Source organism: Carcharhinus amblyrhynchos, chromosome 12 (assembly GCF_965287045.1).
Source record: "Carcharhinus amblyrhynchos chromosome 12, sCarAmb.v2.hapA, whole genome shotgun sequence".
Lineage (NCBI taxonomy): Eukaryota > Metazoa > Chordata > Chondrichthyes > Carcharhiniformes > Carcharhinidae > Carcharhinus > Carcharhinus amblyrhynchos.
Genome location: NC_137335.1, coordinates 58659752 through 58683779, shown reverse-complemented (window position 1 = coordinate 58683779; position 24028 = coordinate 58659752). Strand labels below are relative to the sequence as shown.

Genomic DNA, 24028 nt, shown 5'->3' with positions numbered 1-24028 from the left:
GAATGATGTCCTAGTGATATTATCATTAGACTATTAATCCAGAAACTCAGCTGATGTTCTAGGGACCCAAGTTCAAATTCCACTGCAGCAGATGATGGAATTTGAAATCAATTTTTCAAAAAAATCTGGAATTCAGAATCTACTGAGACCATGAAACTATTGTGGATTGTCAGAAAAACCTATCTGGTTTACTAATGTCTTTGGGGGTTTTAGTTCATTCAGGCAGCATGGTCGGTGCAGACTTGAAAGGCCAAAAGGTCTGTTCCTGTGCTGTAGTTCTCTTTGTTCTTTGTTTAATGCTCTATCCAATTTCATAACTACGGGAGGGGGGAGACATTAACTATTCCGAACAGCAGTTTGACTGCTGCTATTTCTAATTTGCATGCATATTGAATCTATTTTATGATCTTCTGAGGCCAGATCATTTTTTACTAATGTTCTTATGTCACCCTTTATTATCAGGACTACTACTCCTCCTTTGTCATTCTACCTCCCTTTCCAAAATTGAATGTGCCCTGGAATATTTATTTCTCAGCCTTGATCACCTTGCAATCCCTCTTTACTAATGCATAAGTAGTAAAAATGACTGAAAAAGTAATTACATTGATCTTTAAAGAGGTCCTGTATAACTGACTGAATGGTGTTTTTCACCCAACATTCTTACATGTCACAGCTTCCTATATGTCCTGCCTCTCACCATTGCCCAAGACCACCAAGTCATTTTGAAATCTATATTTTACATTTCCAAGATCTGATATGAAATAAGTAAAAACTAACATTTTACATGAAATTAAGTGCTTACTTATCTGTACTTTTGTGTTTTGATAATAACTTAGATGTTGAATGCGCTTTTAACATTTTGTTACGGTGCTCATCAGAACTTTCCCAGCTGCTGCTGTGTGACCTTTCAATTGTTGAACCTCGTTTTATACTGCAAAAAGCAAAGAAAGATTATCAGAGTGTGTGAAGAAAGATTACATAATACTTGAAGTAACTGAAATACCAAGCACCAGGTAGGAAGCAGTGGAAGCAAGTCTTCAAAGCTGGACAAAAGGAAAAGTTAGATTAATCTAGCATCTCATTTGAGTTAAGCGTTAAAAAGGCAGTGCAAGTCATAACAGTTATGCAGCAGGAAGTATTAACCAAAGCCGAATGAAGAAAATTGTAATTTTTATTCCATTTATAAAATTTGATCAAAACCCTAAAGAGTACAGTTTCAAATAGCGTGAGCTACACTGATAGAGATAAAAAAAAATGCACAGGATTTAGAGCCTTTAATTTGATAATGACAAGATTCAGTTTGTCCACCACATAGTACTTTATGTAACCTTCTGTAGACATCACTTTTGAACACGACAGTAAAAAGCTAATGCCATCCTATTCCTGTTCTTGTGAAGTTAGTATTAGATCATTCATCACAAAAATGAGGAATAGGGAAATCAGAAAAGGTAGAAGAATTGGCAACATTTTAAATGAAGGGGAATTCTGAAGGAAAATTCCATCTGGATTTATAAGCAAGCAACTAAAAACTGTAAGTTTAAACTGTAAATCTGATGAATTGATTGAACACCAAATGACAGTCTAAGTTGAGATCATCACCATAAAAGTTTTTTATGTATGAACTGTTTGTTGTTCTAGCTATTCATTAAGAATAATGCCTAGAGAAAGATTTAACTGTGATAGTAAACATCTAACTAACATCATGACGAATTACTATACTTTTCAAGATTTTGATTGATATTTGAATATGCTGTTGAAAAAATTTCTGAATGTGTGAACTCCCCTTTATAATTTGCAGGTTCTTCAAGCATTTTGATAAATCCAAAGTATCACTGATTGCACCAAGTAAATCAATGAATACATGTGGCAAATCTTGCCAAATATATTACACATCTGCTTAGAATTAAAACTGCATAACGTAATTTGGTTTGCGTTTTTGCAGTACTCAACTTTCTCAATTGAAGAAAAAAAGACAATGAAGCCCATGTATCAATAATCTTTTTACAGGAAACAGAACCTTGAGAATTGAGATTTTCCCCTTGATATCAGCTTCACTTCTCTTGTACAGTAATCTCGATTTTTTAAAATATTGGAATTTGATTCCCGTTTCCTTCTTCTCCCCCAAAATAAAAGTCAGCATTAGCTTTGTAGTGAATAAAAGGTAAGCAGGCCCAATTTATTTAATGAGCTTCAGATTGGTTGCACTTCCTGCTGTGACTTTATCTTGCACTCAGTCATTCTAAAAGCATTATTATGATGATAATCGGGCACTGAGATAGTGAAAAAGAAGCTTCATCCCCTCCCCATGTAGTTTCTGTTAACATCACAAAGATACTGCAAAAAGGTAGAGTCATGCAAAGTTAATCAAGTCAAAAATATAAGTGCATGGAATGCATAACCTGAACTGTGTACCAGCAGTTCTGAGTGTATATTTGAAAGTCATGGCAATCAAAACAACAGCAAATGACCAGTTTGAGAAATGTAGCAACATGCATAGCCTGTTTTAGAATAGAAGCCCAGCTGCGCATGCGCACTGTATGCAAACAAGGCCCTGAGTCATATGCTAATATCCAACAAGAACTTAAAAACTGCCAATAGTTTAGATCAACTCTTAACAATTTTAAAATCATGTTTATTATTTATAGCAAGATCAGTTTATTACAAAAGGCAAGATTTTAATCTCATCATATTATAAATTAGTATTACAAATTCAGTATCATAATTGCAATGCCAAAGTCTTGATGATTAGACTCGAGCTCAAATCCTAACTTTAATGGACAATTGGCATTCTGAAGTCTAAGAATTTTCAATTATTTTGGCAGAGTTTTTGGTTGCAAGGGATGAAAAAACAGTGGCGTGAGCATGAGCAATTATTTATGGACTGGACAATCCTATGAACTTAACTGGAGATGACAATTAATTTATTTTTACATCATTACAGCGCCTAAACTCGTACTGCTGAAAATATTTAAGATACTGAAAAACATGGTTCAAAACAAAAGAATCGGAAAATTATGCTGCATGGTATTGCGCAAATAATGAAAGCATTGCGTAAAATCCCTTTTACTGTTATGCTGATGGGTGGCTAGCCTTTATATTTCTGTCAGAATAGCAAACAAATATAATACGTTAGCATTCATTCAATGAACATAATTTGTTGACTAAAAGCCTTTACCATTTTAAAAGAGTTTTATTACAATAGTTTTCAACTTTAAAACTCATATCTTGCTAAACAGTCCTAATTTCCATATAATGTGGATTAATTTATTTTCAATCTTTACAGATTTAGACTAACAACTCTTACCAAATAGAATCTACAATTCAAGGTTACAGACCACACAGTTTTGCCATCAAATAATGTTTGTTAAAACTATTTGTTAGGAGATGATCCAGACCACTGGACTAAAGTCAGTTCTTAATAGTTTTGTACAGTAAAGAATTTAAGAACGTAGGGTTGTAACGATAATCAGGTATCATAAATATTTTGCAACAAAAGATTGCTAAATCTACCTTGTCTGACAGGATATAGGTAAAACACTAACTTCATTCAAAGCTGCGAGCATCACATCTACACATTTAAAAGATTTTCAGTTGGGTTATCAAACACAGTACTGCAAAACTTCCTATCACCCTATATTTGTGGTCAACTAGGAAAGCAGGGCAGTCCAGTTGGACTTCCTCAACTTTACAGAAAATTGGCAGATGAAATTAGTGATTTCTTTTTCTCTCCCTAATAAATAAATGATCAATTATGCACATTGCAAATTATGAATTTAAATGCATGTATTTTGTTAGTGAAAAAGGTACAAAAATTCAAAGCTCTATTTCTGTACACATCACCCTGACTAACTTTCTCTTTTGTCTCCCTGCAACTCGCCAGTACCTAACTGAAAAAAACAAAACTTACTGCCGGGCCTTTGGCAAAGCTGTTCCACAGCCAGCTGTAATGAAGAGCCCGAACAGTGCCAGTGACCACACCCCCACTTCCCATAAAAAATTTCAGTTCCTGCATGCAAGAGTTTGACTCAATCTGGCGTTCTCCATAATAGATAATGAAGCTGAATTCAAAAACTTACCATGCAGATAACTCTTGACTTCTTTTCACTGTGTGATGCAACACATCAGAATTCTAACCTCTCATCAACGCTCTCATCTCAAACTGAATTTCAACCCATATTGTGTCATTTCAAGTGGTTCAATTTTCCAAATACCTTAAGTGCTCAAGTCCACTAAGCCAAACTGCAATTTTTAATAGGTTTCCCAAGACTCAAAGAGAAAGTAATCACTGCCATCCAAAATGAACAGATGACCCCATAATCTTCTTAAAGATTGAAGCATTTTGATGCTTTGTGTGGAATGTTAACTTAAATGAAAGTGGACGAGCCAGTGATCATGTCTTCCTTACTTTTGTCTTCATTTAATCATGGCATGTATTTTTTTTTGATATGCCTTATTCCTCCTGTCATTATGTGCTCATTTAGGGTGTATTGACACCATTTGTTACTGGTTTAGGAATCAGTAGCTGCAGCTCTTGTTTCAGTCAAATAGAAATGCACTCACATGCCTGGCTCATATCTGGTTAGAATAATATTGGTCTTGCCTGAAACAGATCTGTATACAGGCCTGGGTGTGGGTATGAGCAGAGCTTTCTCCTGATAATTAAAGATTTGAACGCTTAGAAAGTGGCAAGGGCTGGAAATCCATGCTTTCCAAATAAGTGTTCAGTGAAACCGATCTTTCTACATCACTTTAACATCCACTGGATTTACACTCAATTGTCAAATGGAAGTGGTGCAAAATAATTCTAAACTGAGGAATGTTGTTCCATTTTTCTTCAGATTTGGGAGGTCCCTGAATCTGGATTTATATGCACAGTTTAGAATCAGCAAAACTAGCAACTATCAAGTATATTACTCATAATAAATGGCAAGAAAAATGAATTAATATTAAATCCCCGCTGTTCTGATTGAGTTTTAAACAGAGAGAACAGTAACACAATTGAAGAAATACTGAAACTTCAGCGCCTGACTTAAATCCTTTCTTAAACATAAAAAAGGTAATAAATAGTCTTTGACAAAATTACGTGAATTTTAATAACTGTAGGATTTTGTTCCACCAATAATAATTCTAATATCGTTACAACCCTATTGTACTTCATATTACTGTATCCTGGAAACCTTTTGGCTGAAGTAGGATTCTTGTTCTCTTGAGTGTGTCTTTGCGATTGGGGAGATTGTGAGGACTGAGAAGTTTGATGATTAGATTGAGTTTCGCCATCAGTCTCTTTTTCCTGGGGTTTTTCAATTTTCTCCGGATTGCTGGAAAAATGCATCAGATGACAAAAATTCGAACAAAAATCATATTGATTGGTCAGCACAAATGCACTAAAAGCAAAATTATGTAAACATGTATTGCAATTAAACTATTGCAAAATGCTGGCAGGACAGATGAATATTTCATTTTAAGTTTAAAAAGTATCTTCTTCTGATGCAAGATACAATGGGTGCTATTCGGATTGACGGATGGTGACTAGTGGAGTGCCCCAGGGGTCGGTGCTGGGGCCTCAGCTATTTACCATTTATATAGATGACCTGGAGGAGGGAACCGAGTGTAGGGTGTCGAAATTTGCTGATGACACCAAGATTGGTGGAACGGCAAATTGTGCAGAGGGTGTGGAGAGTCTGCAGAAGGATCTAGATAGGCTGGGTGAATGGGCCAGGAAATGGCAAATGGAATTTAATGTTGGCAAGTGCGAGGTGGTCCACTTTGGTAGGAATAATGGTAGGAAGGGTTATTACTTAAGTGGCGAAAAACTGCAGCAGGCGACGGTGCAGAGGGACCTCGGGGTCCTTGTGCATGAGTTGCAAAAACCCAGCTTGCAGGTGCAGCAGGTGGTCAGGAAGGCGAATGGGATGCTGGCCTTCATAGCGAGGGGGATTGAATATAAAAGTAGGGAGGTCTTGCTGCGGCTGTATAGGGCATTGGTGAGGCCACAACTGGAGTACTGTGTGCAGTTTTGGGCGCCGTACTTACGCAAGGATATCTTGGCCTTGGAGAGAGTGCAGAGGAGGTTTACTAGGCTGATGCCGGAGTTGAGGGGGTTGAGCTATGAGGAGAGGCTGAATAAATTAGGCTTGTACTCGTTAGAGTTTAGAAGAATGAGGGGAGATCTCATTGAGACATATAAGATGATGAATGGGATGGATAGGATAGAGGTGGAGAGACTCTTCCCGCTCAGAAAGGGTAGTAGGACTAGGGGGCACAGCCTCAAGATAAAGGGGGGGTGGTTTAGAACAGAGTTGAGGAGGAACTTCTTCACTCAAAGGGTGGTGAATCTCTGGAATTCTCTGCCCGTTGAAGTGGTGGAGGCTACCTCGCTAAATATTTTTAAGACGCGGGTTGATAGGTTTTTGATAAGAGAGGGGATTAAGGGTAATGGGGAGAGGGCGGGAATGTGGAACTGAGCCACGAAAGATCAGCCATGATCTTACTGAACGGCGGGGCAGGCTCGAAGGGCTAGATGGCCTACTCCTGCTCCTATTTCTTATGTTCTTATTTTGCTAAAAACAAAATAAGCAAGAAATGCAAAAGATATATTTTTAAGCATGAAATCCGAATTCTTTCACTCTCAGATTTGTAAACTTAAATGCAGAAGATAGTCATACAAGGGTTATATTGTTTTGCATGACTACACACTACACAAGCAGAGGTCATAATATGAAATTAAATATGCTTTGATAGTCTGAAGATAAACTTGTTTTTCATTTTCTAGCTAACATTGAATAAAATTCAAATCTTCAACTTCCTGCTGAGAAACTGTTGTTAACAAAATGTCAAGGGAAGGATGTGGGAGTTCCCAAAAAGCTGGAACTTTTTAAAAAAAACTTCAAAGTTTCAGCTGTTTTGGCCACCACTGCTATCCAAAATATTGGCTGGTGGGCTGGGAATACTGGGGGATGGGGAGGCAACGGGGAAATCGAAATTGCACTCAAGGGATAAACATTCTGGGCAGGAAGAAGTAAAAGGATGCCAAAACAGGAGCTTCAAAGAAAGAATTCTTAAGTTTTATGAACTGAAAATGAAAGAAGTCTCTAGTCAGATTCCAAGAAAGTAAAAAATTAAAACCAATTGTAGTAACTGATGTAGAGTGCATGAAGGTTCAAGTTGATCAGACAACCATGTTAAGAATGCCAGACTGCATTCTGCATTTTGCATTCCATTGCTGCATTTTTACTCCAGAAAATATACTTCTTCAAATTGGTATATCAACAGAACAAATTTGAAAGACAATAGTTTATTTCCAAATCTAACCTTCAACTTTGGGCAAAATCTATAATGGTTTTTAATGCCTTGAATCTCAAGTGTAGCACTAACAAACTTGCTTTATAAATTAGAGATCAGTTAAACATTCAGAATGCAGAACCATCTCTTCAGTACTTCTAGGTTGAAAAATCTGAGCTGCAAATGAGTTCCTGATCCCGTCGAAGCCACGTATAATTCGGACTTGTGACACTATGGGAGGGGTGAAATAAGAACCTTCGTCACTCTGAGCAGCAATTCTGCATGTGTTAGCTGCTGATTATAACAGTGGCACTACTGGAAGCTTGCGAGCAGATCCACAGTCACAATGCACTGTACTGAGATACTATAAAAGGAAGAATAAATTACTGAAGAAAAAGTGTAACTTCCTACTTAGTTATGTTTGAAGTTGTCTGTTCTAAAAGTAATAATATGCATTGGGGTGCAGCAATATATTTGCAGTTTATAAAACCAGTTACACTGGTAATTTGAACCCTTTGGCAACGGAATATGTCTTTTCAACCAAGCCAGGTTACAATAGTTCAATTTAGTCAACATAATTATCAGGATTTACATTACTCAAGTTCTAGGGAATAGTTATAAAATGGTAGAAGATTATTTTGCAGTTAAATTTTTTTCTCCTTTAAAAATATAATAAATTCAACTCGCAGATCATATTCAGTGTTCAAAGGGTGAAGTACATTCTTTTGAAATTTGGGAATTCAAAATAATTTAACTCCATCATCACACGGGCACATAATTCAATTCCGTTATTATTAACTTGTACTGTTTTCTACATTATTAACTAATTTCTATCTGACAGCCCTGTGCAGTTTTAGCCACTATGGAAAACATATGAAAGCCAATTTTCCTACGTTAAAAGACATAAAACAACTTACTTTTTTTGCTCTTTCAGACCATAACTGTGAATAAAAAATAAAGTCATTCTGTGACTGTGCAAATACATTTAATTTTATACAATTAGAAATGTAAACATTTTGGAAGTACATGATTACAGTTTGACATTCTAAAATTTCTAATGGATATTCTGAGCTCTATCAAATTAGTGCAAAATTACAAGCACAATCATGATCTGTTGTTATAAAACCAATCTAACTACAAAATAAAAACATATTTTGCTTCAGTCATTTTAATGTGAACAAACAAAAAGAAAACTTGAGTAAAGGGATCAAAAGGAGTTAAAGAGTATCGGTTTAAATTATTGGATTTTATTTTCTGGGTTTTCTCAATTTTTCCATGTGACAAAATTAGAAATTTGTTTTTTTTGGATTCAACTTAAGAAAACTAATATTCATTTCTCGAGCGTCTCCAGACAATTCATAGTGATTGTTTTTGGTTTAAGCTCATTGAAATTAAACAAAACCACCAAAAGCTGAAACAGGATAAATGACTGAATTAAGTTAAACTAAATTAAACACCAAAATGTGACTCTCATTATTAACAGCTGATAAGGGATTTGATTGAATTCAGCACCAAAAATAATTAGTTTACGATCCCTTTTAGATTTTGTTAACATTGAGTGCATAGGAGACAGTTAATAAGCTTAATGAATATCATACGCCATTAGGACAAAGTTCAACTAATTTAATATGTTATCAGAATTCCAAAATCATGGAACTTTTAAAATGCAAGGCACCAGTGACTACATAATCATAATGCACAGTGACTTCAGTATGAACTCTGCATTCACTAAACTAGTCAAACTATATTTAAATTCATGCTAAATCATGATAATTGACCTTAAACATGGTTTTAAAGAACACCACCGCAGAACATACTAAAAATTAAACTGACTTCAATTTGCCCAAGATTCTTGCACTGATGAACATTACCATTTAATAATATAGTAATGTCCTGTTTCTGGCCAGAAGTACTTTGGGGGGAATTCTCCCATTATGACCGCTAAGGGAATCGTAGCGAGCGAGGGCGAACCATGCAAAGGTCCACTGACCTCAAGTGGGATTTTCTGGTTTTAGGGCAAGTGTGGCTGGCAAATCCTGCCCTATGTTCCAAACACACAATAATTATACACGTTAGTCTGCTTCCAGTCAACAGAATACAATTAGATAAAAAATTACAAATAAGGGAATGAAAAAAAATGCACAAACTGATAAAAATGACTTCACCTCAGCTGGTGATGTCGGGGTTCTAAGTATGAATCTAAGACGTTGTGATACTCTCTGTGGTGTATGCTGCAGTGCCCCTCCAGGTCAGTCGAGGCAATAGAAGCACATTTTCAACAATATTTGCTCGATGATGGCTCTGGTGGAGGCATGACCCAACTTGTACCGCTCTTATATTGCGCTAGGATGTCTGGAAAGCATAGCCCTCGGCGTGCAGGTTCAGCCGTCAACCTGGGCTAGGGATTAAAAAACTCAGACCTGTCAGTTAAACTGTCAGAGAACTTCCTGACTGTGGCTGCATATTCAAGGAGTGAAAATCCTTGCGATGCATAGCCCCAGTGGATCCCAGGGAACTCTAGTGGCCACGAGTGCAATCAATGACCCCTTGCACTAGGGGAACAAGTGACAACCCTGAAGACCAATTTTCTTGCCACCTAGTAGTCCTCATCCATGGAGTAACTTATGGATTCATTCACACAGCGGAATAGGACATTGGTCACCTTCTTTCTGTACCTATGTGGGGCAGCCTGAGAAATGTCACATGTGAAACATCATCCATCAAGCCCTGGAAACTACTGCTGGGGAAAAGAAATTGAGTTCCACAATCACCCTGAGGGACACTGGCATGGGAATCCCACAAGTCCACGTGGCTTTAGATCTTGCTGCAGCATTCAACCTGTGGTTGCTCTACAGAACAGCCTCAGTCATCTCTGAAATTGCCTCTCCTACATTTGCAGATATTAGTTCTGTATTGAAGACATGGTACTTGGTAATGCCGGTCTCCTATGTTGCCTTCCCTTGATGCTTACCTCCTGACCAGTTTCTCTGGTACTGTCTGCTGCTGGCATCGCGGCCTCCTCTGCTGTTAATGATAACTGCCCTTCTTTGTCATATCCTCACCTCCTAATCCCAAGATTACAAAAATATTACGTGCACTCTGTGGCAACAGAACTGTGTGAAGAAGGCAGGCAATGATTTAAGCACCTGTGTCCATGGCTTTCACTTGTACACCTGCTGAACAATGAGATTTTCAAATCCTCCCATGCATCATAATCTAAACTTCTCCCACTACCCCTGAGGCCTTTATCCAGTTGGACTTGAAAACTGCCAGCTGACTGCAAGTTTGGAAAAATGGCTAGAATCACCATCTACCTGGAATGGTCATCTTCCACCCTCCCTCTGTCACCAGTATGAATGCAAGTTCTTTCTTTGTATTTGCAAAAGATCAAAAGATTTGCAACTAGTAATTACAAAAATCCCCAGCATTAATTTTAATCAGATCTTCAAAAGGAGCAGGTTTAAGCAATACTTGCGAGCTGGTCTTAAAGAGTCAGGGTAATAAGTGGGTGTTAATTGCAAGTTAAATTTATTCAGTGCAAGAACTTGTGGCAAAACTCATGCATCTCACCAATGAAAGGCAGCTTACATTTCAGTGCAAGGTATGATTGTTACCATCTAGCATACATGTATCTAGTCTAGATGCACACCCCCCTCAACATTGCACTAATGTTAATATCTCAGTATATCTTACAAAAGGTTCACATACAGTGTAAAACACATTACAGTGAATTAAAAAATGTACAGAAATGTTATTCTTTAATGATGTGGAGCCCTACACAAAACATTATAGATTTCTATGTACATTTCTCTAATCGACTTCCTCATATATAAAAAAGTACATACCTCTTAGCAGCAGAAGAGAGAGTTTCTTTCCTGGCAATGGACAAAGCTGAGCTATGCATTGGTTTCCTAGTCATTGGACTCCCATTAGTTATGCATGACAAGGAATAAGCTTCCCGCAAAGCTGGCTGTCCTGAAATCAAATGATACAAGGATATCAATTTACAGCTCATCTTATAAATCAGAATTTAGTTCCTATTTATTCTGTAGGTTGCAGGTTAAGTTGTGTCCTTTTAACATTAATCTTGAGCAGTAAAACGTACATGCTAAAACAAATTGCCACTTATTTTAATGCATTCATGGGATAGCAAGGCCAACGAAGCAGTCCTTGTCCAAACACAGCAAGACATGGATAATATAGAAGGTTGGGCTGACAAGTGGCAAGGAACATTTGAGTCTCATAAGTGCCAGGCAATGACTATCACCAGCAAGGGAGAATCTAACTATCACCCTTGACATTCAAAGGTATTACCATTGCTGAATCCCCCATTATCCATTCTGGGGATTACCAGCGACCAACAACACAACTGGACTAGCCATGTAAACACATTATGACCACAAGAGCAGATCATAGCAAGGATTCCTGCGGCAAGGAATTCACCACCTGAGTCCACAAATCCTGTGCAATATCAACAAGGCACGAGAGATGTGTGAGCAAACACTCTCCCACTTACATCGATGCACCGCAGAAACTTATTAAAAGTTCCTTAGTCAGTACCTTCCAAACTCACAATTGCTACCATCTATATTAGCAAGTGCAGCAGACACATGGTAATACCATCAGCTCAAGTTCCCCTCCAAGCTACTCACCACACTGACTTGGCAATATATCACCATTCTTTGAACGTCGCTGGGTCAAACTCCTAGAACTCATTCTCGAACAGTACTCTGGGCGTACCGACACCGCATGGACTGCAGCAGTTCAATAAGGCAGCTTGCCATCATCTTCCTAATATATGCTGGCCCAGCTATTATCCCATGAATTAATTTTAAAATTGCAACACACTTTATCACAATATTTCAACCTTGAAAACTCATAAAAAGCACCAAGGTGGAGCGGGATAATAGGTTTATAGGCAAAAGGATGCAGTTGAAGTCAACGGAAAAAAACTCTTGAGAATCACGTGCATTGTAACACTACTTACACACTATGAGCCCATTATGCATTCCTGTCCTGACAATTTCATTCCAGAAAGTTTGCTCACAGTCAACTTTCATTGGCAACATAACAACAAAACTCCAGTCATGATTCCACCCTCGGTTCACAAGATGGCTAACAAAGACCATCTAGTCCAGCTCATCTCATCCATCCAGGATGACATTTGAACATGTATTAGGAGGAGTAAACCATTTGGCTGCTTGGCCTGCCCTGCCATTTGATATCATCTACATTATTCCAGTGACTACAACTCAAAGCTACTGAATTGCCTGTAAAGTGATTTGAAATATTATAAAAGGTGCTGTGTAAACGTAGGTTTTATCTTTCTCTTATTACACCTGCATGCAGTAGACAGAGTGACTGTAGCAATAGTGAAACTGGAGGCCCAATGTGGAGATCTCTAAAGTTAATTAATTATAGAGCAATCAAATGTTTGGAAAGTGGCTACAAACCACTACAAAGTGGTACATTTACAATTCAACAGTAGCTAAAGCAACCTCATCATTCTGACCTCTCTAGTGACCCATGGTAAGAAATTAAGAACATAAGAAATAGGAGCAGGAGTAGGCCATCTAGCCCTTTCAGCCTGCCCCGCCATTCAGTAAGATCATGGCTGATCTGAAGTGAATCAGCTCCGCTTTCCCGCTTTCTCCCCATAACCCTTAATTCCCTTGTCTATCAGAAATCTACCCACCCGTGACTTAAATATATTCAACAAGGTAGCCTCCACCACTTTAATGGGCAGAGAATTCCAGAGATTCATCACCCTTTGAGTGAAGAAGTTCCTCCTCAACTCCGTTCTAAAGTGCCCCCCCCCGACTTATTTTGAGGCTGTGCCCTCTAGTTCTGCTATCCTTTCTAAGCGGGTAGAATCTCTCTACCTCTACCCTATCTAGCAAGTCTCTATAAGATCCTCCTTCAGCCTTCTAAAGTCTAATCTCTCTTCATAAGCTAACCCCCTCATCTTCGGTATCAACCTGGTGAACCTTCTTTGTACTCCCTCCAAGGCTAATATATCCTTTCGCAAATAAGGGGACCAAAACTGCACACAGCACTCCAGTTGCAGCCTCACCAGTGCCCTGTACAGTTGCAGCAAGACCTCCCTGCTTTTATATTCTATCCCCCTCACTATAAAGGCCAACATTCCATTCACTTTCTTGATCACTTGCTGCACCTGCAGACTGAGTTTATGCAATTCATGCACAAGGGCCCCCAGGTCCCTCTGCACGGTAGCATGCTGCAGCTTTTCACCCTTTAAATAATAATCCCTCCTACTATTGTTTCTACCAAAGTGGATAACCTCACATTTGCTGACGTTATACTCCATCTGCCAGGTCCTCGCCCACTCACTCAGCCTGTCCAGGTCTCTCTGCATTCTTTCTGCGCCCTCCACACAACTTGCTTTTCCACTCATCTTCGTGTCATCAGCAAATTTTGTTACCCTACACTCAGCCCCCTCCTCCAGATCGTCTATGTAAATGGTAAACAGTTGAGGCCCCAGCACCGATCCCTGTGGCACTCCACTGGTCACCAACTGCCAACCAGAAAAGCACCCATTGATTCCAACTCTCTGCTTCCTGTTAGATAACCAATCCTCAATCCACGCTAACACCTTACCCCCAACTCCGTGCACCCTAATTTTCTGCAGCAACCTTTTGTGAGGAACCTTATCGAACGCCTTCTGGAAATCTAAAAACACCACATCCACCGGTTCCCCTTCTGCCTACTGCACTAGTCACATCTTCATAGAAATCCAATAAATTTGTTAAACACGACTTCCCCTTCACGAATCCATTCTGCGTCTGCTTGATCAAACAGTTCTTTTCTAGGTGTCTTGCTATTTCTTCTTTGATGATGGATTCTAGCACTTTTCCAACTACTGACCTTAAGCTAACCGGCCTACAATTCCCTGCCTTTTGTCTGCTACCTTTTTTAAACAGCAGTGTAACATTAGCTGTTTTCCAATTCTCCAACACTTCCCCTGAATCCAGCGAATTTTGATAAATAATTACTAAGGCATCTGCTATTACTTCTACCATTTCTTTCAGAACCCTGGGATGCATTCCATCCGGTCCCAGGGATTTGTCTACCTTCAGTTCCGTTAGTCTATCAAGCACTACCTCTCTAGTGACAGTAATTGAATTAAGAACCTCATCTCCTACCATCCTTCTATCTTTAATATTCGGCAAGCTATTTGTGTCCTCCTCTGTGAAGACTGACACAAAAACTTATTTAAAGTCTCAGCCATTTCCTCATTACCCACTGCTAAAGCCCTCCTCTCGTCCTCCAAGGGTCCAACATTCACTCTAGCCAGTCTCCTCCTCTTTATATATTTGTAAAAACTTTTACTATCATTTTTTATATTTAGAGCTAGTTTAGCGTCATAATCTATCTTTCCTTTATGCATTATACACTGAATATATAACCTACCCACAGGTTCCATATGATGTTATTAAATTTGTATTAAATAAACTTGTAAACAGTATTTTGTTAAAGTAACTTTTGTGTGAGGTGTGAAACAGGGAAATTAAATGGAAAAATGTAATTAATAAATAAGAAATTGCAACACCAAATGAAAGAGTGTGACAGCAAAACCCCAAGAGCAGTTTTCTCAAAGCACTTAAGTTACAGGATTGGGTTTCTCACAAGCCCTTTTATAGCAAAAGGTCTTTCTGCTGTTAGTCTGGAATTTTAATGTATCTGTTTGCCAAAGTTACAATAGATGATTGGCAATCCTCATCCCTTGGGAAACCTTCCTCCCCCACCACCTCTGAAAGACTTCAGCCACACAGGGTTACCACCTTCTGATATACTTTAAACATGTGGTGCGTGGTGGGACGAACCTAGGATGGAACAGAGATTCGTAAAACCTTTCATCAAGCAATCTCTTAATGACAAATGGGAGTTCACACCCTGCGAGCGTGAGTAAAAGAATGGGTAATAGTTAGTCAACACCCTGTTTTGCATCGCTCCTGTTTTTTTTAAATTTCTTAAACGTCTTTTGATGAGACTCATGATTCTCAAACCTCTGGTACCTCAACACAGTATGTCATCAGAATCATACCTACTTTAGGGCATAATGACAATTCAGGCTGCTATTTTTCTGTTGGTTTAAATTCAAAACAGAATTTTGAAAACTGTACAGTACTTAACCATGTGGTACTAAAACCTAAAAGTGAGCCCCCCAAAACCCTCAACAATATGCTTGATTCTAACTTCACCACTTCAAAATTAATCCTAATAAAATGCTCACAAAAGGTCATGGGCATGAAACTAACTGCTCTATTCCACAGATGTTGCCAGCCCTGCTGAGTATTTCCAGAATTTTCAGTTTTTATATTTAAAAAAAGATGCTTCTTACTGCCTCCAGTAAATACACCCAATGCAGAAAATAAAATGTTAAAGATCTATTATGAAATATCTGAAAGTCAAATTACATACACAGTTTGGAAAGTCAAAATCCTTCCGGTGAAATAACATGGATTATTTGAAAATCTTTGTACTAAAAATATTTATTTTTCATACGAAACTAACTAGCCACACCATGTCAATACTGCAAATCACCAGAAAAATGTCAGGCACTTAGCTCAATTTTTCTCAAAAGCCAGCAGCCACATGCAAAGATAGAAGTAAAATAAACTTCAGTAACTGGTGACCAGGATCCAAGCCAAGCTGTCGAAGTTCAAAGAAGTAAAAACATAAGTGAATTCTGGATTCCATCAACATCCTAATAATTGCAAGAACTGAAACTGCAATGTCTAAATGAGAATCTTTGCTTTAAAATGTAATGATAAACACTGAGGTCAAATGTGTAGGCTGAAATAAGGTTAAGCAAAGGGTTCAGAATAAAAGTTATAACCCTGATTCAAATAAAATCCTTAGACAAAGTGGATATTGGATAACAAGACAAAGAAAACCAAGGGGTTAAACTAGTGACTGTTCACAGAAGTTTGGAAATCATTACAAAATACTGAAATAATTGTTGTTTTGTCTGGACTAATACAGAATTATTAAAATTTGAAACTGAAACTTTCAAAAAAGGGTTTATGGATTAATCGATTAGTAAAGGACGACTTATATCAAACAAACTAGCTGAATTTTTTGAATGATAAATAACTGGTTGTTTTTGTTATCCCAGAGCACGATCCTTCCTCATGTAACAAACATATGACTTCCCTAGTTAATTAATTTGCCAGTACAATAACACCCTGCTTGTTCAGATGTTGGCCGTCGTTATGTGGCAGCTCCCCTCTATTCCAGATCTGGATGTCAATGCATAATAAAATGGAATTGCTGTTCCTGACCCCATAGTTGCTAGGCACAACAAAAGAGATTCTAATAAATTATGAAATCATAAATTCTTAAAGCTTTGACTATTTCAAAATGTATAGGAGTGGATATGATTTTAAAATCAGATCATGACTTCCAATCAAAGGATAATTTTTTTTAAACGAACTGATCCCATCAATCAGACGTTAACAAAACCAGAGATTCAAATGGTAAAAATGCAACAACCATAAACTTTAAAGCATGTTTAAATGTTATTTATATTGAACTATGCACGAAAATGTTACTTTAAAGAGGACATTTCAGAAAGGAGGAAGCCAAAACTCAAATATAATGCCACTGGAAATTATTCTCTCTAGTAGCAAATCTTAAAAGTAGGATACAATTAATTCAGGCAGAAACGTCCTCCATATTCAAGCACCGAGACAAAAATACAGCTTTCGTATTAGCCATCATGATTTTCTTTCCTGCTTCTTAGAATCGTAGGATCCCTACAGTGCAGAAAGAGGCCATCGGGTCCACACCAATCACAATCGCACCCAGGCCCTATCTCCATAACCCCACGTATTTACCCTAGCTAATCCACCTGACAATAAAGGAACAAATTAGCGTGGCCAATCCACCTAACTTGCACATCTTTGGACTGTGAGAGGAAACCCATGCAGACACGGGGAGAACATGCAAACTCCACACAGACAGTGACCCAAGCTGGGAATCTAACCTGAGTCACTGGCGCTCTGAGGCAGCAGTGCTAGCGACTGTGCCATCCCATTTCTTCATGAAATTTGTGTGGGGGACAAAAATTCTTTTATTCGTTTTTGAGTTTAATACCTTTGTAGGCCAAACTATAAACTGTATTGAATGACGTACTAACCGTGAAATTTCTTCATTTCAATCCAACAGCCCAGAAAATATATTTCCTTTGGTGATTACTTTCACTTCAAATTAGCCAAGATCATTATCTTTTCTGTTTTGTCTGCTTTTCACCTCTTGATGCTTTATCACATTCTTTTTATTTAGACTTTTAAGACAGGGAGGAGTGAGAGAGAGAGACACACAGACACACAATGTGACTGAGTGAGAATGAATTACAAAGAAGGGGAATTGAAAGAGGGAGAGGGAAAGATAAGGAGCAAAGATACAGAGAAAGGGAGGGAGAGAGACAGGAAGAGGAACAAAGAGAAAGGAGAGGAAGACAGATAAGAGCTTAGGGAGAGCATGCCAGACAAAGGGAGACAGGAAGAAGCAAAAAAATGAAGAATGAAATGAAGTGAAGCAAATAAAAAGGAGAGGGGCGAACAAGTGAGAAGATAGGGAGAGTAGGACAGGAAAAAAAATACTGGACAATTAAGATAGCCCTTGCTAGACAAGTGCTAAGAATAGGAACATGGTTGATACGAATGTTACCAGAAATATTATAGTGTTCTTTCAGGTATATATTTAGTCTGGATTTGAAGCAGATTAAAGATTTCACCCTGAAGGAGGGCTAGGTACTATGTTAAGAGTTTAGAATAAGTCAGTTTGAAATAGGTAAAAGATTAGAGTGGTGCTATAAATTTTGTTTTCCTGGAAGCTGTTTAAGATTTCTCTAGAAATATCAGTGGAATGTTAATTCCTAGGTGATGACAGTTTACCTAGCCCGGAAAAGGTTTTGGCAAGACAAAGCTTCAACAATCAACCTAGAGCAACTGGTAGATGCTTAAACAAATACACTCACACTGTGTTAGGTGCTTCATTTAAATTTCCCAACCTTGCTGAAATATGCAAGTTCATTGGTATGTGGAGATAAAAGAGAATTTAGTTTAGTGAAAGAAAACCTGGTTCATTAGTTTGTTGGGTAGCCATTATATATAGTCCATTAATAGACCATGTGCCCAGTTTTCGTCACGTGGTGATATGAGAGATATGAATTCATGACACTTTTGCAAGTTGGCCTTGAAGTCTGAAGGTGGAATGTTACTTGGGAGGGTGAAACTGGTTAGGGAGAACTGCCTCAGGTGAGATAATAAACAATGTTTGTAAGGGATCGTTCAGCAGGTATGTGGTTAAAGAAACTAATGGCAAGACAATAACATTAAAGACAGGCTTTTCAACTCCTCATTCAGACAATGAACACGATGCTTTGTAGGGTATTTTGAAATAATGATGGAACGATTGGGCCTATCATTAATCTAGCCAGGTGTCCACCTCTGAAAAAGAGTATAGAGTATGTGACTGAACCACAGTGCAGTGAAACGATTTGGAAGAACTCTTAAAGCAGTCTCCAGTCCACCACTCCTAAATGGCTTGAGATGTCAAGAAAATGTGAGGCACTGACAAACGACAGAATAGAGAAAAAGATGTTTGCACATCCCAGCCGTCTTACCCGAGCTAGACCATTACGCATTACTTGTCACAGTCGTATGCTTCTGCTGTGTAACTAGTATGTTACATTGTGTCTTAAACTCTGATTAAACTAAACATGCCCACCATATTGGCTGTAGTTATTCCTGACTGGAAGGTTTAAAAATTGGAACAATATTCTAGTTTCCTTTTACATTGGCATTATTTACGATTTTCAGCAGCTTACGATGGCTTATTTTCAGTGAACGTGATCTTCCTAATTATACACCGAAAACCTTTTGAGACCCAAAAACTCCAGTGTAGAAAGTAGAATGTGGACAAAAATTCTCTTATTTGTTTTTGAGTTTAATATAAATTATAACTTTGTAGGCCAAACTATAAATTGTATTGAATAATGTACTAGACATCTGGCTTAGAAATTTCAACAAGTCAGGGTGAAAAATGGTCTCAAGACATAACATTTTTACTATTACCCTTGGAGTCTAGTAGTGAGGCCAGGAGTCTTATGTAAATGACATTACTGGCACCAGTAACACTTACTCACTTCTCACACTTGAAGGTCTGTGTTAGCATTACAATGCAGCAAAATTACTGTTCAACCATAGGTATTGATATCACTTTGCAGCAACAAAGGAATGTTTCAGACTCCACATTAAATTAAATGACAAAATCTAAAAAGTTTGTTGCTCAGGTTTGTTCTTTAACAGCGTTAAGCAGGTGGCATGAATTTACGTTGCTAACTTTATTAGGCACTTTAGATTAGTGTGCTGAAATGGCTAAGTAGTGATGTACCAATGTACTACTTCCAGGATTTAATGTAGCAGGAAACAACTGAGGTGTACTGGCATGCCAGACAGCCATTTTGAGGACGACAGTTCTAAGAAGGCAGACTTGGCAACAGAACTGATCACGGATGACTAACATTTTTATTCTTTACCTTAAATATTTCATTTTCACAAAGAAAGCACTCTGAAAACATGCCAATGATAAGAATATTAAGGATTCTAAGTAAAAATATGGAAAAATAAATAAACATTAGAGACTGATATTTCAAATGGAGCCAAACAGCAGAGGGATCTTTGTGTGCAGACATACAAGTTATTTAAAGGGGGCATGTTCAAGCAGATGAGACCATAAATCCTTAGTTTTGTGAAGGACTACAAAAACAAAATGAGAACTTGTACAAATTTTGAGTTAAGCTGCATTTAAAAATTTGTCAGCAGTTTTGGGCACTTCAATAAGGATAGAAAAGCAATTGAAAATATGCAATGTAGATTAATTAGAATATTAACATGAATGAGGGATTTCAGTTACGAAATGTTTTAATAAATTGGAGCTTTTTCACATAAAAAAGCAAGATAATGCCTTTACCGTTAAAAAAAACCCCTAAACTTTTCACATTCTAACACCACTACCTGGAAATTCCCATCCAAGCTTTCATCATCCTGACCTGGAAATATATCGCTGTCCCTCTACTCTCACCAGGTCAAAATCCTGGAACTCCCACCCTAACAGCACTGTGGGTGTACCTACACAACATGGACTGCAGCAGTTCAAGAAGGCAGCTCACCATTTGTCTTCTCAAGAGCAATCAGGAATGGCAATAAATGCCAGCCAGTCAGCAACGCCCATCTTCCATAAATGAATAAAAGAAACCTAAATAACTTCTGATTAAAAATGAACTATGAGGAGTTGTCAAACATCCGTGCATCGTAAATGAATAATACTTTGTGGACATGCTCTTCAAGTCACAAATACATGCTATTCAATAAATATGTGATCTAAAAATTCCAAGTCAGCATGATAAGAAAAATAATGTCCAGTCCAATGTAGAGGGACAAGTAGTGCTGAGGGGACTGAGAAGGACCTGGACATGTAAGGAGAGTGGGCAAAGAAGTGACAGATGGAACACAATGTGGAAAAGTGTGAGGTTATGCACTTTGGAAGGAGGAATGGAGGTATAGACTATTTTCTAAATGGAAAAATGCTTAGGAAATCAGAAGCAAAAAGGGACTTGGGAGTCCTTGTTCAAGATTCTCTTCAGGTTAACATAAAAGGTTCAGTCGGCAGATTGGAAGGTAAATGCAACGTTAGCATTCACGTCGAGAGGGCCAGAATACAAAAGCAGGGATGTACTTCTGAATCTGTATAAGGCTTTATTAAGACCCTATTTGAAGTACTGTGAGCAGTTGTGGGCCCCGTATTGAAGGAAGGATATGTTGGCCTTGGAAAGAGTCCAGAGGAGGTTCACAAGAATGATCCCTGGAATGAAGAGCTTGTTGAGTGAGGAACCATTGAGGACTCTGGGTCTGTACTCGTTGGAGTTTTGAAGGATGAGGTGGATCTTCTTGAAACTTACAGGATACTGCAAGGCCTGGATAGAGTGGACAAGGAGAGGATGTTTCCAATAGTAGGAAAAACTAGAACCAGAGGGCACAACCTCAGGCTAAAAGGATGATCCTTTAACACAGATGAGGAGGAAAATCTGGAATTCTTCAGCCAAAGAGTGGTGAATCTGTGGAACTCTTTGCCACAGAAGGCTGTGGAGGACGATCATTGAATGTCTTTAAGAAAGAGATAGATAGGTTCTTGATTAATATTGGGATTCAGGGGTTATAGAGAAAAAGCAGGAGAATGAGGATGATAAAAAAAATCAGCCATGACTGACTGGCGGAGCAGACTCAATGGACCAAGTGGTCTAATTTTGCTCCCATGTCTCATGGTGCTTTAAAAATAATTAAATATTTTTGACATTGCTAAATCAATACATCAGCATTTTCTATTGCATATTCTTTATCTATAGCAACAGCATTTCAAGTGAACAAATCAATGTACATATTTATGTACGGGCATGTTCAACAAAGAGCCTCACCTTTGCCAGGTGATGTTTTCCTTAAGGAGGCAGTCTGATCTTCGGATAAGGCCAAGCGTCTCAGTACATCAGCCAAGGCTGCTTTCAGCACTGTGATCTCATCCTCCTGCTGTTGGACTCTTAACTCAAGGGATGAAAGGCGGTCTTGGACATCAGATGTGCTTGCACCAGAGATGCTATCATCTAAAAAAAGGAAAAAAAATAGCTAAAATCATATGAAAGTTTTCAAAAATGAACTGCATAAAATGAGTTCAGAAATTAACAACTACTACCTAATGAAGGAATATTTAAAAGCGGGGCTGAATATTAGAGAAAAGGTGATGAAATGAGCCAATTGAGATTTTGAAATATTTATAAATAGCTAATGAAGATAGACAAACCAGAAGAGTTTAAAAACTTGGGGATATAATTTAAAAATAAGAAGAATGTTGTGTATTCAAGTTATTTGTAGTGTTTTCTCACCAGCAGCTTTGCAGTGGAACAGGGACCCTAAGAGACCGATCACATGATTTCAATGATGACACCAGCTATTCGCACAGGCAAACAGGCAGTCTATCTTAGCAGCCTGCAGCGTTAACATCTTTTCAATAAAGCTCTTTGTTTGTTTGAACCTTTGAGACCCACAGCCTGTCTTTAAAACCACCTCATAGAAAACTGGCGACGAGGTAGTCAGACCACACTTGCAGCCACCCCAAAAGAAAAAAAAAGTGAAACACGTTTGGCAGCATTGTAGACAGCGGCATTAATAAATGAAATCATTGCTACATGAAAGCTGGCAACAGAGGGGAGCCAAACAATGGTTGATCACCAGAGGAACCAAAAGAAATAGAAGATTCTGGACAAAACAACTTTGGAAAGAAGCTGACCACGTGCTCAGCCTGAAAAAGTCTGTAACAGTACTGGGAGTACAGTGAGTAGCAGGAACACCGTGAGTAGTAAGTACCTTGCAACAAAAAAAATTAGAGCTGGGGCTGTTACAAAACGCAAATGGAAGCAGGTTCAGATCAAGTCTACCTTGCTTTGAGGAGAAAGGAAACAAGGTTGTGCTAAAAAATTATGTGGCACGTCATGCTCATGCAGGCCCATTCCATGGTAAAAAATGGTGGGAAGTTTTGGTGTTGTGTTTAATGAGAATATAGAGTGATGGAACTCATATACAGACAGATTCAACTATTTTATCCAAGCCAACATGATAGCGGCGGGACGTAGCATTTGACCTCCTGTATGGGAGGTAACTTACTTTACTGATGGACCATTGTTCTCTGACAATGATATTTGGGCCTCATATTGGGATTCCATCACTCAGTGAGTAGGATGCAGAGGTGGACATTACTGTTGCCAGCACACCAATACATAAAGTATTGCAGGTCAAACTTGTGTGGGAATGCTAATGGACACTCCCAACTACCCATACCCAGTGCTCAATGATTCTTCAATAAACCGTTCATTTAAGGAGATAACACTCCTGTAATCGCAGGACAAGAGAAGAAACATACCAGGAATGAGCCAATACTGTCAGAAGTCATGGACATGGTGCTTCTCGGTAAGACCTTGGGAGCAAACTCTCAGTTAAAGCTATATTCTACCTGAAGACTCAAACTATCTGTACGTCTCCTCTGGAGAATAAGAGTCATCATTCCAATTCCACCATTATTAAGAAAATGTGTATTAAACCAATTATACAAAGGCCACTGTGGCACTGTAAGGATGAAGGAGATAGTTAGGAGCTATTTTTGGTGGCCGGGTCTTAATGCTGAAATCGAGGAGAAGGCAGGCATGTGTTTGTCTTGTACAAAAATATGGAACCTGCCACCATTAGTTCCATAACACCAATGGGAATGACCAGAAGAGGCCTGGCAAATAGTATATACAGATTATTCTGGACTGTTTGCAAGATTTCTCATTCCGGGCGATGTGCACTCGAAATGGCCTGAAGTTGCCATTGTGAAGACAACGTCTTCAGAGAGAACAACTGAAAGACTGGATGAAATTTTCAGCAGATTTGATTACCCTGAACAACTCATGAGTGATAATGAACCACAGCTAATGCCGCAAGAATTTAAGAGAGAACTGGATTCAGCACAACTGATCCACTCCCTAACATTCTGCCACAAATGGGATGGCAGAATGCTTTGTAGCGATGATGAAACATTCGCTGAAGGTAACTAGTGAGCAAGATTCATTGTCTAAAGAATTGAGCCAATTCCTGCTGATGTTTAGAAATACTGCAAGCTCAATAATCTA

The 24028-nt window shown here is 38.4% G+C and overlaps 1 protein-coding gene across 3 annotated transcripts in view; it reads right to left on the bottom strand.

Annotated features, from left to right (window-relative positions):
• Positions 1 to 24028, bottom strand: part of eml4 (EMAP like 4) — a 264862-nt gene that overhangs the window by 93740 nt on the left and 147094 nt on the right. For 2 of the 3 annotated variants that reach the window (XM_080200602.1, XM_080200601.1), the window contains exons 2-6: positions 21785 to 21967; positions 11127 to 11256; positions 8199 to 8222; positions 5178 to 5318; positions 803 to 931 (exon numbers count right to left, since the gene is read on the bottom strand). In XM_080200602.1, coding sequence (XP_080056728.1) covers positions 803 to 931; positions 5178 to 5318; positions 8199 to 8222; positions 11127 to 11256; positions 21785 to 21967 — 607 coding nt within the window. The remainder of the gene's footprint in view (positions 1 to 802; positions 932 to 5177; positions 5319 to 8198; positions 8223 to 11126; positions 11257 to 21784; positions 21968 to 24028) is intronic. The other variant, XM_080200603.1, reaches the window with a different exon arrangement.